This window comes from Parastagonospora nodorum (genome assembly GCF_000146915.1).
Source record: "Parastagonospora nodorum SN15 chromosome Unknown scaffold_16, whole genome shotgun sequence".
Taxonomy (NCBI): Eukaryota; Fungi; Ascomycota; class Dothideomycetes; order Pleosporales; family Phaeosphaeriaceae; genus Parastagonospora; species Parastagonospora nodorum.
In genome coordinates this window covers 871789-883872 of record NW_001884564.1, presented here as the reverse complement: position 1 = coordinate 883872, position 12084 = coordinate 871789, and the positions used below count along the sequence as shown (strand labels likewise).

The 12084-nt window shown below is 51.4% G+C and overlaps 7 protein-coding genes across 7 annotated transcripts; 5 read left to right on the top strand and 2 right to left on the bottom strand.

Annotated features, from left to right (window-relative positions):
• Positions 1–420: 420 nt before the first annotated feature.
• Positions 421–2305, top strand: SNOG_10354 (hypothetical protein; the record flags this gene model as incomplete). The annotated part of the gene is made up of 3 exons (XM_001800578.1): positions 421–432; positions 470–524; positions 585–2305. 3 exons carry the CDS (start codon positions 421–423, stop codon positions 2303–2305), a joined length of 1788 nt encoding a protein of 595 aa, XP_001800630.1.
• Positions 1816–2925, bottom strand: SNOG_10353 (hypothetical protein; the record flags this gene model as incomplete). The annotated part of the gene is made up of 3 exons (XM_001800577.1): positions 1816–2060; positions 2111–2349; positions 2451–2925. One exon carries the CDS (start codon positions 2923–2925, stop codon positions 2551–2553), a length of 375 nt encoding a protein of 124 aa, XP_001800629.1. The 3' UTR covers positions 1816–2060; positions 2111–2349; positions 2451–2550.
• Positions 2858–3737, top strand: SNOG_10352 (hypothetical protein). The gene is made up of 4 exons (XM_001800576.1): positions 2858–2893; positions 2958–3055; positions 3189–3289; positions 3396–3737. Exons 2-3 carry the CDS (start codon positions 2994–2996, stop codon positions 3259–3261), a joined length of 135 nt encoding a protein of 44 aa, XP_001800628.1. The 5' UTR covers positions 2858–2893; positions 2958–2993; the 3' UTR covers positions 3262–3289; positions 3396–3737.
• A 241-nt stretch (positions 3738–3978) lies between these two features.
• SNOG_10351 (hypothetical protein) lies at positions 3979–6094 on the bottom strand (the record flags this gene model as incomplete). Its single annotated transcript, XM_001800575.1, has 2 exons — positions 3979–4155; positions 4256–6094. The coding sequence occupies 2 exons, from the start codon at positions 6092–6094 to the stop codon at positions 3979–3981; spliced, it is 2016 nt and encodes a 671-aa protein (XP_001800627.1).
• A 269-nt stretch (positions 6095–6363) lies between these two features.
• Positions 6364–7634, top strand: SNOG_10350 (hypothetical protein; the record flags this gene model as incomplete). The annotated part of the gene is made up of 2 exons (XM_001800574.1): positions 6364–6985; positions 7043–7634. 2 exons carry the CDS (start codon positions 6364–6366, stop codon positions 7522–7524), a joined length of 1104 nt encoding a protein of 367 aa, XP_001800626.1. The 3' UTR covers positions 7525–7634.
• An 883-nt stretch (positions 7635–8517) lies between these two features.
• On the top strand, positions 8518–10291 carry SNOG_10349 (hypothetical protein; the record flags this gene model as incomplete). The annotated part of the gene is made up of 2 exons (XM_001800573.1): positions 8518–9324; positions 9380–10291. The coding sequence occupies 2 exons, from the start codon at positions 8518–8520 to the stop codon at positions 10289–10291; spliced, it is 1719 nt and encodes a 572-aa protein (XP_001800625.1).
• Positions 10292–11079: 788 nt separating this feature from the next.
• SNOG_10348 (hypothetical protein) lies at positions 11080–11965 on the top strand (the record flags this gene model as incomplete). Its single annotated transcript, XM_001800572.1, has 2 exons — positions 11080–11746; positions 11799–11965. The coding sequence occupies 2 exons, from the start codon at positions 11080–11082 to the stop codon at positions 11963–11965; spliced, it is 834 nt and encodes a 277-aa protein (XP_001800624.1).
• Between the last annotated feature and the right edge of the window lie 119 nt (positions 11966–12084).

Here is a 12084-nt window from a genome sequence, read left to right as displayed (position 1 = left end):
TGGCTTCTATAGACGTGGCTGGCTGCCATATGGTGAAAGACTGGGACCCGCCGTCGTAGTGCTTGTCGGGGGGCCGTTACTCAGCAGACTTGTTCGCTTCGCCTCTTGGAAGTATCGATGGCGTCCGTCACTCGCTACTTACTGGTCGCAGCAGCACGTGTGTTCTCAGCAAAATACGCTCGAGCCTCGTGAAGGCACACGACAGGGCTCTACTCATGAGGACTAGACCTCGTAGGTTGATGGTCTAGGTGTATAAATCTGGGACAGAGTGTTCGTTGTGATGTTGGCCAGCCAGTTTAAGCGATTTTCTGAGCCTAGGTGACGGACAGTGACTGCCTTGAGAGAAGTATAACAGTACCACATGTTCCGCTGTCTGGATTCAAGTACCTGCTCAGATCAATTTCTTCCATAATCTTCAAGATGTATCGTTCAGTACAATTATCGACTCTGTTGTCGCTCGCCTCCCTAGGTTTCGCGCAGCTTCCAGCCATCATCCCGTTCTCGGTCGTTGGTGGACTGGACGGGTAAGTGACTTGACGACAAATATAGTGTCCTCGGACTAATATCCTATAGATGTAGTGCAGGTGCTGAATACAACGCTGGCGGCTCGATCCAAGTCAACGGCTTTGATATCAAGGTGCCAAAGAATCTGATCGTCCAATTTCCCACAGTCTTTGCACCATTCAAGGACCTATGTGGCGCAGGAGCTGGTGGTTTTGAGACCACTGTTGTCGGCAACATCGTTGACGGAACCATTCTCGCCGGCCAGATTTCGGTCGCCCAAAGATTTGGCCTTGAAGCCAGTCAAGGATACATCACCGCCATCAACTCAGATGGCAGTCTGTCAATCTCCGGAGGCGTCAGAGTGCGTATCAACGACCCTGACGGCTTATTTGGACCCAAGGTCGATACAGCACCGATGTGGGTGGCTGATACAGGGAGCCCCAGTGTCGCTTCTTTTTCTGGGTTCCCAATGTGCATTCCTTATCCTGGCAACACCGATAAATGCCTGAGCTCGAACCGTGGTACCGGCCAGTCATTCACCGCCCCAGATCCTCTTCGTATGGTCCCACTCAAGGTTGGTGACTATATCGAGTATTCCGGGCTCAAGGCAGGTGCGAATGAGATCCTCGCATCTGACATCACCTGCATCAGTCTTCATATCACCACCCAGGGCACTGACGCACCGAACTACATCCGACTGGAAGACATGTTGATCGGTGTCCCTGACAGTGCAGCAAATGTAGAGTTTGCTGACATCAAAGTTGTCGGCTTTCTCTCCAACTGCGCCAACGCAATTGTTACAATCAGCGCAATCGACGTCGATCCATGTACTGGCAAGGAAACCTATCGTCCCATTGGTACTGCCACTCCCAAGGCAGAGACGCGCTGCAAATTTGACACCAAAATTGCTACGCAAGCTCAAGCGCCTTACACGCGTGAATATCGCATCACAACAAATACCCCTGTGAAGGAGACGAAGGATGGCATTCAAGCTGGTGAATACATCATGGCAGTGAGTGAGTGGATCTTCCCTGAGGTCGATGTACCTGGCACGAACCCTCCACCATTTCCCTTCAAGGACATTCGCGATCTCGTTCAGGGAACGGTACTGGATGGCAAGCAATACGGACCTCTGTCGCCTTTCCCTGGCGTCGCACCTCCCGCGCCATCGAAATCTTGCAATCCCAGCGACCTTCTAGACCCCAATGCCAGCGCTTCGGCATCGGCTTCAGCAACAGCGTCTGCGACCTCGCAACCCACCTCTGATGCTCAGGTCGTTAGCCCAGTGGCCGCTGTCGCACAAATTGCTTCCGCCCAACGCGTTGGCACGAGTTTCTTGCTGGTTGGCTCAAACACAGAGACCAATGTATCCAGCAGCGATCTCACTTTCAAATGGAGTCAGACCTCGCCGTCCTCGCCATCTGCCAGCATCACTAACGGCGGCTCTCCCAACGCCACCGTTAGCGCACCTAAGGTTACAACAGAGACCTCGTTCGTCTTCGAACTCCTTGTCAGCTTGAAGTCCAACTCTTCCATCTCCAGCAAGGCAAACGTCACTGTCAAGATCAACCCTACGATGAATGACACTGTGACCTTGGACACTTACACGTGGGACTCGAAGCAGTCCGGCACAATCACCGTGGCATGTACGACTAATGTCATCAATGGTGACAACAAGAAGATGGAGCTGTGGCTCAACAATGGAGGATCGAAGATCTCGATGACGCAGAATGGTGCTGGCAAGTGGTTCTACAGCTCAAACAAGGTCAATCGACCTACGAACCTGAAAATGCGTGTCTGATTTAAAGGGCGAAAGCGCTTTGAAGACAGGCACGCAAACAACGGCTAGGAGAAGGAGATATGTTAGTTGGTAGTTTTACTTTATTCGATGACGGCGTACCGGTGTTGTGATGAGCTAGGGATGGATTAATGATGAATATGACCACCTTGATTCGATATACAAGTCAACACTGCCTGATCGCAATATTTGCTGAATTCACAGGTCGGCAAGAAATCTGTAGCTGACGTTCTCATATACCCTTTTTCTCAGGCTCCATGAGCGCCTCTAACCTGGCGCTCGATGTGAGAAGAAGACTTGGGAGGTCGGAGCATTGATGCGTCGGAATGATAACAAATGGCCGGAACCGTAAGCGTAGAATATTTGGCAATGCCCGAAACGAGGATAGAGTGCTCAAATAATTTGTTTCGTTGATCTGGTGTCGGCGATGGCAAACCTGTGGCAGTGAAGGAGCTTGTGGCACGGACCACTCGCTTAACGTCCCACCCGAAGATCCGCCGCTCAATATTGAATCTCGAACCCCAAACTTTGACATTGTGAACGACAGCGCCTACGAACGACCGACAGTCCCGCCCTCCAGCACCCAACACTGTCAGTAACCATGCGCGAGCGAGGGAGACCATTTTTGGACTTTATATGCTAATTTGAAGTGCAGCAGCGACATCGCAAACCCCACACACATCCACCCAACATGTCTCACGAGTCTGTCTGGTATTCGCGTCCTAGGACCTACGGCAAGGGCTCCCGCGAGTGGTACGTTCACACCTTTAAATATTCTGGGTAGCTACGGAAAGAAGTGGTGGAAGTGTTGCAGAGCGAAGCGCAGCAGAAGCGGGCGAATGGCGAGGTTTATATCCTGGGACCGTGGCTAACGAGGTACTCACAGCCGCGTCTGCACCCACCCCTGCTGGTCTCATCCGCAAGTACGGCCTGAACATCTGCCGTCAGTGCTTCCGTGAGAAGTCCGCCGACATTGGTTTCGTCAAGGTACGATTCTCTAACCCACTCAACTTCCCACACTACAATCCATCCACAGTCGGCTGCGACTACGATTCTCGGCCGTTCCAACATTGTTATTCTGACAACTCTGCAGCACCGATAAATCACTCGCCAAATGCGATGGCTGGAGTAGTGAAGGCGTAACGGTGGAACGCGATGATTACCCGACGATACATTTCGGTTCGACTCGGCTCCCACGAGCCAATATACATCGGGGGCATGGAGTGAGAAAGCGTCGGGCAGTATGAATCTGCATGGCTTTCATTATGCATTGTTTCCTTACGGTTAAAGGATGGAGGGGATGCGTCAGGCTTTGGTAGCAAAATATCAACCTGCGTTCACGACATAATTTCGCTTTGCACTTGGACAGCAGTATGCTCTAGTGAATTGACTTGGCAGAGCGAGACTACACACGCGCCACCGACTAGACCTGTCACATTGAGCACCACGGATAAAATTATCCCACAGTACTGCGAAGATCCAAGCACGTCGGATACCAGGCATTGTCCACAGGCTATGAACATTGTCCCAGCACGTGTCACAGAAGTACCTTGGACTTCAACGATTTGGACTTGCATTATTTGAATGATGTACAAGAATTCATAGTCTCATCCTATCATGCCAAACATGCGCAGCCTAGGCCGAGGCATGCCACTCTATACCACATAACAGCCCGATCATATTCGTACAATATCCACCCTCGTGCGCTCCCAAAGCTTGTGCGCAACTGCGTATCCCTTCTCCCTCTCTGCATCGCTGACCGCCGCGGGTTGTACAATGACACGCGCATATGTTCCTGCTGCGCGGCGCTTGGCCAGAGTACCAGGGTTTATAACAATAACGGATTCGACAACCTGAATACATGTCAGCACTGTCGAAATTCATTGACGACGCACAACTCACCTTGACAGTACCTTGTAGTACACTAGGTGTGATTAGGATATCTGGCCTCACGTTCAACATTTCACCTAGCTTGAGGTAACTTGTATCCAGCATTGTCCCCAGCGGTAAGAACGGGCTGGGTCCTTCATCTTCCTCTGCCTCTTCAGCTTCGCCATTCTTGTAGACCTGATCTTCCACAGCAGCAGGAGGTGGTATGATCTTATCTCTCGCGAGCGGCGGAAATAATGGCAAGAAACTTCGCTGCTCAATCACGTTTCGCGCACATCGCTCATAAATATTGATACCGCGCGACTTTTCACTGACCAGTTCTTCTCGTCTCAGCATGTCCAAAATATCGATACTGCTCATGCCCACCGTCATCTCGTTCATACTCAGTGTCATGGGGTTGGTCACGCATTGCACCATTTTCCCTGCTGCACCGAGTCCGAGCTCTTTCTTGATGAATTTGTCTTGTGGAAACGCGGCGTGGTGGTGATGTGCGTCTCGTAAGCTTGGGACGAGGATGACGTTACATGTCGGGACGCGTTTCGAAAAAGCCTGCAGTGCGGTGGAGATATGATGTCGAAATAGATCCGTCATGGTGGCTTGATCTGGACTGGAGTTTGGAGGTGGATCGAAGTCTCCTGTGCGAATCTGGGGATGTTCTGCATCGAGGAAAGGCCCCACTAGAATGATACTATCTGCATAGGCTTCGGCGGCATTGTCCAGGAAGGTGTGCAGAGGTGCGAAATCGAGGTTCTGGTCTGTTGTGTATGGGCCAGAGGCAATCATCATCGTCAGTGGGCGTACATTGTCTGGGTCGGCTTCGGGTGAATCCAAATAGCGTGCATTTATGGCATCAAGCTCGTCTGGCTTAGTGGCGGGCTGATTGAGAAGAGGCAAGGAGAGGACTTCAGAGACGACAAAGGCATCGCCCGATGCATTGGTTCCTTTGAGAGCAACGATTTGTCCAGGGAAGAAGTTGTAGCTGACCAGCCCGTCGACATTGAGCGGAACACGTCGACCAGATCCAAAACGTCTTGATCCTTCCAGGACTAGTGCTGCAGTGTTGAGCTTGCCTTCGCTGGTGTCGCTTGCTATCCGTCCTACTGCTATTAATTCGCTTGGCGATTGGTAGTTTGGGTTGCCAAATGCGCTCTCGTCCAAGTTCATGTGCTCTCGGATTAGTTCGCGAAACTCGTCAATCTTGTCGTCGAGTACCTCTGACGCTTCGGACAGCTTCATGGCCATGGTGCGGTACGAAAACTTGGACATGTCGGTGTTCGCTTTGAGCTTGATGCGTGGTTCGTTGGGCTCTTCAGAAGGTGGCTCTGGGATGACAATGTCGCCTTGCATAAATTGCTCGGTGATGTCGTTTGGGTTTTTGCGGGACGCAAAGTCAAAGGCTGGTCCGCTTGAGGCATCGGCTTTCGGCGTCGCATTTCCGCCTGGTGAGCTCATCTCATGGGGCTTGTTGGCTTTGCTAGCTGGCGTCCGGAAGTCTGCCTTCCTCTTCACGGTACTGCCATTGATACCGGTCACGCCACTCGGCCGTGGCGAATTTGGCACCAAGCCCTCCAACATATCGTACATGTCCCCTCCCTTTGCTCTTGGTGTGGGGGCTGCCCGCTTGACCTCATGTCTCTGCTGAGCCTTGCCCCTGCTCTCTCGCTCGAGCGTATCTTGCATCGTCTTCTTGAAGTCACGCGCAGTCTTGAGATCCATCTTGTTCTCCTCCCCGCCCATCTTCATGTTGTACGCCTGCCATTTGAAGTCTAGCTCTTCTGGTGATATCGAGTATAGTCGCAGCATCGACTGCAATTCGTTGAGCACATCGGGAGGGAATTCATCGTCTTTGGTAGCGCAGTAGCGCTCGAAGCGCTCCGTGAGTTCTGTCGTCAGGTCGTCCATACTTTGGGAGTGAATGAGGGGAATTGTGACAAGGTCGTTTTGCGCGTGTCGGCAGACGCGTCGCGCGTCCCGCGATAGAGTGGTTCAACTAGCGTGTGAAGGGTTAGCGCAAACAAGGACCAGGGTCTTCCAAAAGTTATGCAGGTGCTGACTGTCCCGTCACACCGCAATCCGCAATTGATGCTGTTTCGGTAGTCTGCGATAGCGGGTAATTGTTTCAACTTCTCTCAGGGTCAATTAAGCCTACTTCTCGCCACAATCTGGAAACAATGTCCGCTATGAAACCATTCGCAGAGCCAGTGCCCGGTTGCAAGCCTGCAGCTCCCCCGGCGCTGACGGCTGACCAGCAAACCAAGTACGACGAACTTCTCACCGAAGTCAAGTCTTGGGAGTCTCTCCCCACCACAAAGACCGGAACGGAGACCGCGCCCGTATCCGAAGACGAGCGTTTCTGGCTCACCCGCGAATGTCTTCTTCGTTACCTACGCGCCACCAAATGGGACCTTAAATCCGCGATCCAGCGACTACGTGCGACCTTGATATGGCGCCGTGAGTTTGGCACCGAGACCTTCACTGCCGACTACATATCCGAAGAGAACACAAAAGGCAAGCAGGTTCAACTGGGCTTTGACAAGGAGGGCCGCCCGTGTCTGTACTTGCTGCCACAGAACCAGAATACCAAGCCGAGCCAAAAGCAGGTAGAACATCTGGTGTATATGCTTGAGCGGACGCTTGATCTGCACCCACCTGGCCAGGAAGGACTAGCATTGTTGATCGACTTCCGCAACACGAGTTCGGGTGGAACTCCACCCATGAGCATTGCGAAGCAAGTGCTAGATATCCTTCAGAGTCATTACCCGGAGCGATTGGGTAGGGCGCTTCTCACACACTGTACGTACTCGCATACCACTTTATGCCAGCAAGGATTAGTACTGACACATGAGATAGTGCCGTGGTATATCTCTGCTTTCCTCAAGCTGATAAGCCCTTTCATCGACCCCGTCACGAAATCGAAAATCAAGTACAATGAGCCCCTCGTCGACCATGTCCCCGCATCACAGCTCATGGTTGCCGCCGGTGGTGAGGTGGATTTCAAATACGATCACAGCATATACTGGCCAGCTCTGGCTGAAATGGCAGCAGAGAGGAAACAACAACGGAAAGATCGGTGGGAGAAGGCTGGGAAGCCAATTGGAGAGAGCGAGATATACCTCTGGGGAGGAGAAGAGGCTAGCATTGGTGCGAAAGTGAAGGAAGATGTTGAAGTCACAGCTGAGGAGAAGGCTGGTGACAAGACTATCGATGAGACAAAGAAGGATGTTGACACTGATGCTGCTGCTGCTACGAAGAGCAGCGAAGAAGCTACACTTGTTGACGGCGTTGCAAACCTCGACATAAAGACCAGCGAACCTGTCAAGACGACTGCATGAGCGCGCCGAGTGCTTGTCCCAAGGGCGATTACTCACCACAAGATTTACGGTTATTCATTGCATATACACGATTCAACGAATGCAGCTTTCTGGCACGATGTTGACAAGCTTTGGTCCAAGAACATGCTGCTTTCACTATGAACCTCTAGACATGACCATGACCACAATCACTGTGGGCACTGTGTCTGTGAAACTCAGGCACCGATGTCGTACCGAAGTTCTGTGAACTAATAGTACAGAGCCGACGTAGAGTCTTTTCGGGACATTGCTCTTTTAGAGCTTGACGAGAACCCAGATTTAAGCAGGTCATGAAGCGTGATTGAGCGTGAAAGTGGATGTACACCATCGTGCGACGAAGCAGAGGTGAAGTAAATGCACCAGCGCTGGAGCCTATGAACAGAGACGTCACGTGCTTTCGCGTGTCTGGACCCTGGCCAAGTTCTTGTGGCTGCGACAGCTACGTGCAGACTGTTCCCCGCCGTGGGTACGCATCCCAACCAACACCCAAGCCCTTATTTTGGACAACATAATAGTTCTATGACATATTTTATACACGTACAACTACCTTGCGACCACATGCTCTAACATCGCGCTGTCTACAACATCTTTTTAGCGCGTATCCTATCTGTGGCGCAAACGCCACGAGGTGAAGTCGAAGAAATCGCTCCGAAGTTCTGCACGCAGAAAGTCCTTCACCGCGACTTCGCAAACATGGCTCCTAGAAATAAGCGTGATCGCAAGCGGCAGACCACAATCAGCTTTTCGCCAGCTGCAAAACCTCCGCCATCCGCAACGATGGGCGCGTCACCTTCCAAGAGCCCTGCATCTACGCCGAACAGACATTCGAGTACGAGAGCGTCACGGAATACCAAAGCTAGCGCAAGTAGAGCCTCGAAACCGACCGTCATATATTCATCGAGTGAGGATGAGCTGGCCGCGGAGACGCACAGAGGCATGAGCCTTGGTATCCCGACGAACAGAACAGAACATGACATGTTTGGCAGCTCAGATATCGATGGCGCTGCTTCGCAAACATCAGAAGACGAGCGGGGAGGGAACAACATACAAGTGAAGGCCAAACTTGCGTCTCGCAAGCGCAGACGTGAGGCGGAGGATGACGTGGGTGTAACAGTCATAAAGACAAAAAGAAGACGGCGCAATAGCCCAGAGGATGATGAGCTACGGCTCCCGAAGAGCAAACGGAGGACGAATGTTGAACATCAATCTTCCACAGGCGAAGAGGGAGATGATAACAAAGCAGCCACAGTCCAGGTCACACCTGTGCGAAGAACCCGCAGGATAGCCAAACGTCAATCTGCCTCAGAGCAAGAAGCGTCTCCTCCACGAAGCAAAAGACGGAGGATTGCGAGACGGCGTGCGACACCGTCTGACGAATCAGAGAAAAGCCAGGAGAGTGAAGATTCGGATGGGGAGAACGTTGACGGCGCCGAAAGCGACGGGGAAGACGAGGAGGACGAGGATCTCAAGGAAGATCTGGCCTTCCTTCGTTCATCCCCACTGCCAGACCGTGGCAAACTGAGGAGTACGCACGAGAAACCGAAAAGCGAACGACAAAAGGCACTAGAAGCGCTCAAGAAGCGACGGGCTGGCACTAATGAGCCTTCGTCGTCTGCTACACCTGCTCGTACCCGCAGAGTTGTCATAGAATCGGACTTGGACACGGAATCAGATCTTGAGATCATAAAAGAGGAGCCGGAAAGTGAGGAAGAACTTAACGGCAATGAGGACGAAGAAGAGGAGGAGCCAGGGTCTGACCGTGATGCCAATGCTCTAGACATGGTAAGTTAAGTACCCGGGCATGTTTTATTTCACTTTTCCTGACATAAAGCTATAGTTCCTCGAAGACGAGGAGGACGAGGCATTCATCGACAACGACCCGGATGCGATGATTGGTGAACCAATCCTTGCTCCTAATGACTTCATGCCTCTTATACTCAGTCGGTTGTCTAGTTCGAAACCTCGAGAACTATTCAAGTATGCCATTGAGTGGATGGTGATGAAGAAGATACACCCAGGTTTCGAATCGAAAAGCGAAGTCTACGACATCACGTTTCGCAAGCTTGATGATGAAGTCAAAGGTCTTGCTAATTCTAAGTTTTCTTCCTCGGCTTGGACTTCTGACTTTACACGAGTGCTCCGAGCAAGGCCTGACTTGATGATTACGGAGATCTCAAGAAGCAGGAAAGATATCATGGACGCACACTGCGAGGCATGCAATCGAAGAAATCACCCTGCTAGCGACGAGTTGATGTTTACTGGAAAGCCATACAACAAAGATACACTGGAGCCACTTGACAACGACTCCGACTCTGATTCAAACGATGAAAATGACTCCGACGATGACGATGACTCCGAACTGTCAGCTGATTCGGAAGTCGAGTTGAATGGTGAGAAGCCAACGTACGATGCTCAAGGCGCACGTCTCCCGCCGGAGAGTAAAGCGTTTACCGTCGGTTCGACATGTAAGTCGAATGCGCAAGTCGCACATACACTCCATCACTGGCGCTATCACCTCTATAGCTGGGTCAAAGACTATCTTGTGCGTGAAGGCTATCTGACAGCTGAGAAGCTCGTAAAAAGAGATGGCTGGAGCGACAAGAAGAGGGAGAAGGCAGCTCTGAAGATAGTCAAGCATATGGAATCTGCAGGAGAGGTGATGAAGCTTTACAAATTATACAAAGACCAAATGACGTATGCTGCCGAGTATCGACATGATCAGAATCGGAGCTACAGGGGTCGTGGTTGATGGAATGGTGTTGCGTCAATGGCGCTGGAATTCGAACTGATTTTGCATGAAGGTCAACAGCATCTGCTATCTGTTATCGTATTATCCACTTCTCTGGGACTGCTTGTAATTGAAAGAAAATTCATGTAGTGGCAATTGAAATTACTTTGATCTGATTGTCTACGCCAATTTGAGACTTCCTGCTCGGCTCGCGACTAGCGCACCGAACCGCGTGTACCTGCATATCCCCACGTTTCACAAGGCAAATCCTGGTCCAAACATGCACTGACAACTTTCTTTCACCATCAAAACTATGTAATGTACCCCCGCTGCATTGAAACTCTCGTCTATCATGTGCGAGTGTAGAAACATGTGTCATCAAAAGTTTGTCAAACTCGACGACGCTGCTTGACCCCAGTGATAGTCAAGCACAGCTAATTATGTCTCCCCGTTTGGAAATACAAGGTTGGAATTCAATGTTCATGACTTCGGGCGTTCGTCGTTTCCTGTGTTTTAGGTGAGCGAGGGCCTAAAATGGCGTTTTTTGGATTGCGTGATTCGACGTGCTTTGTCGCAATGTACCTCTATTGTCACTACGACTCACTACGACCGCGAACCTCAATATCCCAACAAAAGTAATACTCTCACAAGTCTTCTTTAACAGTTCAACATAGCCTTGCGGAATCACGATTCCTATAAGATTCGGTTCCAACTGCGAAAATCTATACGCATTTGGTAAGACGCGGATTGGCGTTGGGACGCTTTAGCTAAAAAGGTACCCAGTACTTCAGAAAGACCAAACACCATCAATGGCGCCCGGAATCGACATCCAAGTTCACCAGGCGGAAGATGCAGCACTCGCCTTGACCAATTCCCGCGCGAAACAGCCCTCCCTCAGTATCACTTCCGTGCTGTCGACACCAACAACACCCGACTCGGAGACTCTGACTAGCACCACACTGGTCCTCGATCCTGCTTTCATCACCCAAGAGTTCGATCTCCTCCGCTTCCATGCCGCGGCCTTTGACCAACTCCCCAAAACCAACGGTGATGGCGGTACCCAGACACCTTCGACAACTTCTCCAGCATATTCCACCCTCTTGATCTCCTCGCCATACAACAACCCCGGACACTATCTCGACCTCGCCAATGTTACCACTCCGTCTCTCCTATTCGCAAAAGCCCTTACGGCCCTAGCACCCACATCCTCGGACTACGCCACCGCGCCGTACACTGAGGCTCTGAACTTTGACCGTGTGTTCGACTTGCTCCAAGATCTCAGCATTGAGTCCGGTTTCTCATATCCGGAGACTGAGTTCTACGTCGTGGTCTTCGAGAGCAAATTGAAAGCGGGGATCGATCAAGAGTGGCTGTACAAGCTAGATTACGAGTCTCACCGCGAGGCCTGCGAGAGTGGTGGACTGCTGAAGTATTGGTTTGGCAAGGCCGATGGAGAGAGGAGGAATCTGGCGACTTGTAAGTCCGTTCTAAATTGAGAATGGGCATATGATTAATCCATGTGGTGTAGGCTTCTGGCACTCACGAGCCGATGCGTACCAGGGCGGTCTAGGTCCGTGGCACAAGAAGGCTAGAGCGGCCGGTCGCGAGTTATATGAGAGCATCGTGTTCAGCACATTGAAACTGACAGTGCTGGAGGGAGCAAAGGGCTACAGGTTTGAGAAATGGATGGAGTAGAGATGATCAGCGAGGGAGCTATACCGGGAGCGAGACCGTGAGCAAGACAGGATGGCATGATTGAGAGAACGGGTACAGCGTGTGCGAGGGAAAGAGGTAGCTGGAAGTGTCTGCGGCGA